At 32.7% G+C, this 3,124-nt stretch overlaps 1 protein-coding gene across 1 annotated transcript; it reads right to left on the reverse strand.

Moving 5' to 3' along the window:
- Nucleotides 1–304: 304 nt before the first annotated feature.
- On the reverse strand, nt 305–659 carry OCT59_004023 (uncharacterized protein; the record flags this gene model as incomplete). The annotated part of the gene is made up of 2 exons (XM_025318206.2): nt 305–525; nt 608–659. 2 exons carry the CDS (start codon nt 657–659, stop codon nt 305–307), a joined length of 273 nt encoding a protein of 90 aa, XP_025176648.2.
- Nucleotides 660–3,124: the final 2,465 nt, after the last annotated feature.

Genomic DNA, 3,124 nt, shown 5'->3' on the forward strand with positions numbered 1-3,124 from the left:
AATATTTTACAGTGTAAAAACTTAATAAATAAAAATTTAAAATTATTAAAAATATCAAATTTTAGATTTTTTAACGTAAAAACTATTTGTATTTTTGATTTATTTGTAAAATTCTATATACCGATATAATAGCAGTCAAAATAGCTAATTACTTCATTTAATTTGTAAAAAAAAAAGGTTGCTGTTACCTAGACTATTTAATAGAATTTAACACATGTTCTTTTTTGGCAAGTGATAATTCCATTTCACAAATTTTTACTTCTTTTTTTCTTAAAATAAGTTTGCATTCCCTTAAAGCTAAAACTCATTCTTGAAATTCAAGCTCACTAAATTTTAAAGTTAATTCACTTTCTTTATTATCCTCTTCAGTATCATTTTTTGTTTTAATCTTTCTGCTAAAAATCATATATATATTCTCTTTATCATCCTCTTTAATTTCAATAATATTTGTTTTAGTTTTCTTATTAGAACCTGTATGTTTATTTTGTTTATGTTTGGTAGGGACTACCTTTGTCAACTTCTTAGCTAATTATAAATAGATACAATTTAATGTTAATTACAATATTTTTATTTAGCATTACAACTGAAATTCTAAAAATATACTTACCATTATGTTTATTATCACGTCTTTTATTTGGTATATTATATTCGGTGAACATAAATGGTAGTAAATCTTTCTTTATCTAATTTTTGACCACTATAATAAATTAACTTAATAAATAAATAATAATTTTTTAAAGAATAAATTATATATCTACATACTGTAAAATAGCCATTAACAATTTAAGATCCCTTTCACATCGATTGCTTAGCGCATGAGCCGCTTCTGCTACATTTGTATTATCAGGTAATGTTATCTAAGCATCATTAGCAATTTTTGACATAGATTTATTAAGTAATGCAATAACCCATTTTTGACGATAGAATGTAATCCAATCTAAAAATAATACCATTTAGTAATATTATAATAAAAATTTATTTTTGAATATAATTTTGCTATAAATCACCAGCAGTGATCATCACCGGTATCATGTGTTATTATATATTGCGTTAAATTATTATAATTGTCATACAAACATGTGTTTATTTTTATTTATTTTTATTTTTAAAATAAAGACTAGTACTGGAGTTGCACTATACATAGGAACAGGTACAAACAAAGTAAAACCATAATTCCAAGCTAAAGATTAACCCAACCTCTCGAACAAATCGAAGGGGTCGCCTAGCCTCGCTCTACAAGGAACGCAGGCTTAGCCGCAACTCAAGCTACGAACCAAATAGAACAAAAAAAGACACTCAAACACTAATTTAGCGAGAGTTCCCAGTCAAAAAGAAAAAAAGAATTTTGCCTATTCTGAATAAAATCTATTATTCTTATAACTACTAAATCTTTAAGAAAAAAAAGAATGAATCCCCCAGCTGTTAATCAAGGGAAGTTCTTAGACTAATTTTCGCAGTAAGGATAAAATTTCTGCTAAAACCACCGTGTTATCCTTATTACCTCCTTTATCCCTAGACTTCTTATTGGACTTCGACTTCTGAAATTTGGGATCTTTCAATGGGTCTTTAGTAGATTTGGCTTGTTTCTTAGCACTAGTCGAGGATTTCAGGTCCTTTTTTTTAAGGTTAACATTACCGGACTATTGCGCGGTTTTCCTGGCATCTTGTCAGGAACATTCTTTGCCTTTTGTTTAGTTGGTGCTTTCTTCAAGGTAGGTAAGGAGTGTTGACACCATTTCAACTCTAGAGAATTCTCCCGGAAAGCTTGTAGAGTTTCTAGGGCTTTGAGTGTAGCCTCCCAATTCTCGAAATATCCTATGAGCTTCCTCTTACCTTTACTTGTTTGTATAATTTTAAACGCGCTAGTACTACACGTCGTTAAAAATGGTTGTGGTTTACGGTCTGCCCACAAGGTAGCCATCGTCATTTCAACCGGAATATCATGAATAATGGCTTGGAACTTTTTGCGTTATTTTCTTTCTCGTAAAGTCCAACTTGCAGGGAACCATCTTACAGGTATACCTCCCAGGTCAGTCGTCCAGAACTTGGTAAATTGGGGAAGGGAAAATGAGTTCAAAACTATTTTGACTCTAAGAGTCTGATATTTGTATTGCCGTTTTAATGACAACTTAATAGTTTTGCCCCATAACGTTAGTTCTCCTAAGATTCTATCAACGTCCCAGGTATACGGAATGTCATATACAATAATATCTCTGACTTGCTCTCGCTCATCATCGGCTTCTCTGTATCCAGTCAGTATATGTGTAACCCCAGGTGCAGATGTTTTTGCCCCAAAAATAGGGTATTTTGTTTGTCTGGGGTTTATGCCTCAGGATTTGCCATAAATGATTGGTATATAACTTGTTTATCAGCTGTAGCATGCGCCTTTGTTTATCTTTCTTCCGGGAATTTTCAGGTATCACAGTTGATCGACAGGGGTCATTTCCACATCAGGCAGTATTGGGGGTGTAACATGTACTGGTTTTGGTGAAGTTTTCGGTGTTGATATGTATGTAGATCCAAATTCGTCTTTAGCGGAGGGCATTCCAACTCTGAGTCACCCATGTCACCAAATCTAGTATAGGCGCAGGTAGCAAAATTATCCCACGACCTGGACAAAGCGTAAAGGGCTATAGAAAATAATAGTGAAAGGGTGGTTGGTTGTATATTCGTCGCCGCTGCCTGTTGGGCGAAGTTGTTCAGGTTGGCAGACTCGCCAAACATATCTACTAAAAGCTGTGCTTTATCCACAGGTTGCTGTAGGTTTTTATCAAACAAAGTTTTGAGGAAACCGTTCTCAACAAACTGTCCAAGCTGAAATGTTGTATAAGATAAGAACGTATCCCCTTCTGCTGAAACGAACTCTAAAAAGTTGTCTACAGATATATTTTCTACTGAGTCTCCCATGTTCGATATTTTTATTTTATGTAAAAAATTTTAAATAAAGTGAAAAAATTTAAATAAAATTTTTGAAGGAGAAAGAGTTTACAAACATGTGTTACTTATTTATTTATTTTATGTAAAGTCGGGAGATACAAAAAAGGGCATGATTCCAAAGTAATACAACCCAAATAAATCCTACCATTGAATTCCAGAGGAGCTGGAGTCCAACCCGAACTTTTTG

Source organism: Rhizophagus irregularis, chromosome 12, assembly GCF_026210795.1.
Source record: "Rhizophagus irregularis chromosome 12, complete sequence".
In the NCBI taxonomy this organism is placed as follows: domain Eukaryota; kingdom Fungi; phylum Glomeromycota; class Glomeromycetes; order Glomerales; family Glomeraceae; genus Rhizophagus; species Rhizophagus irregularis.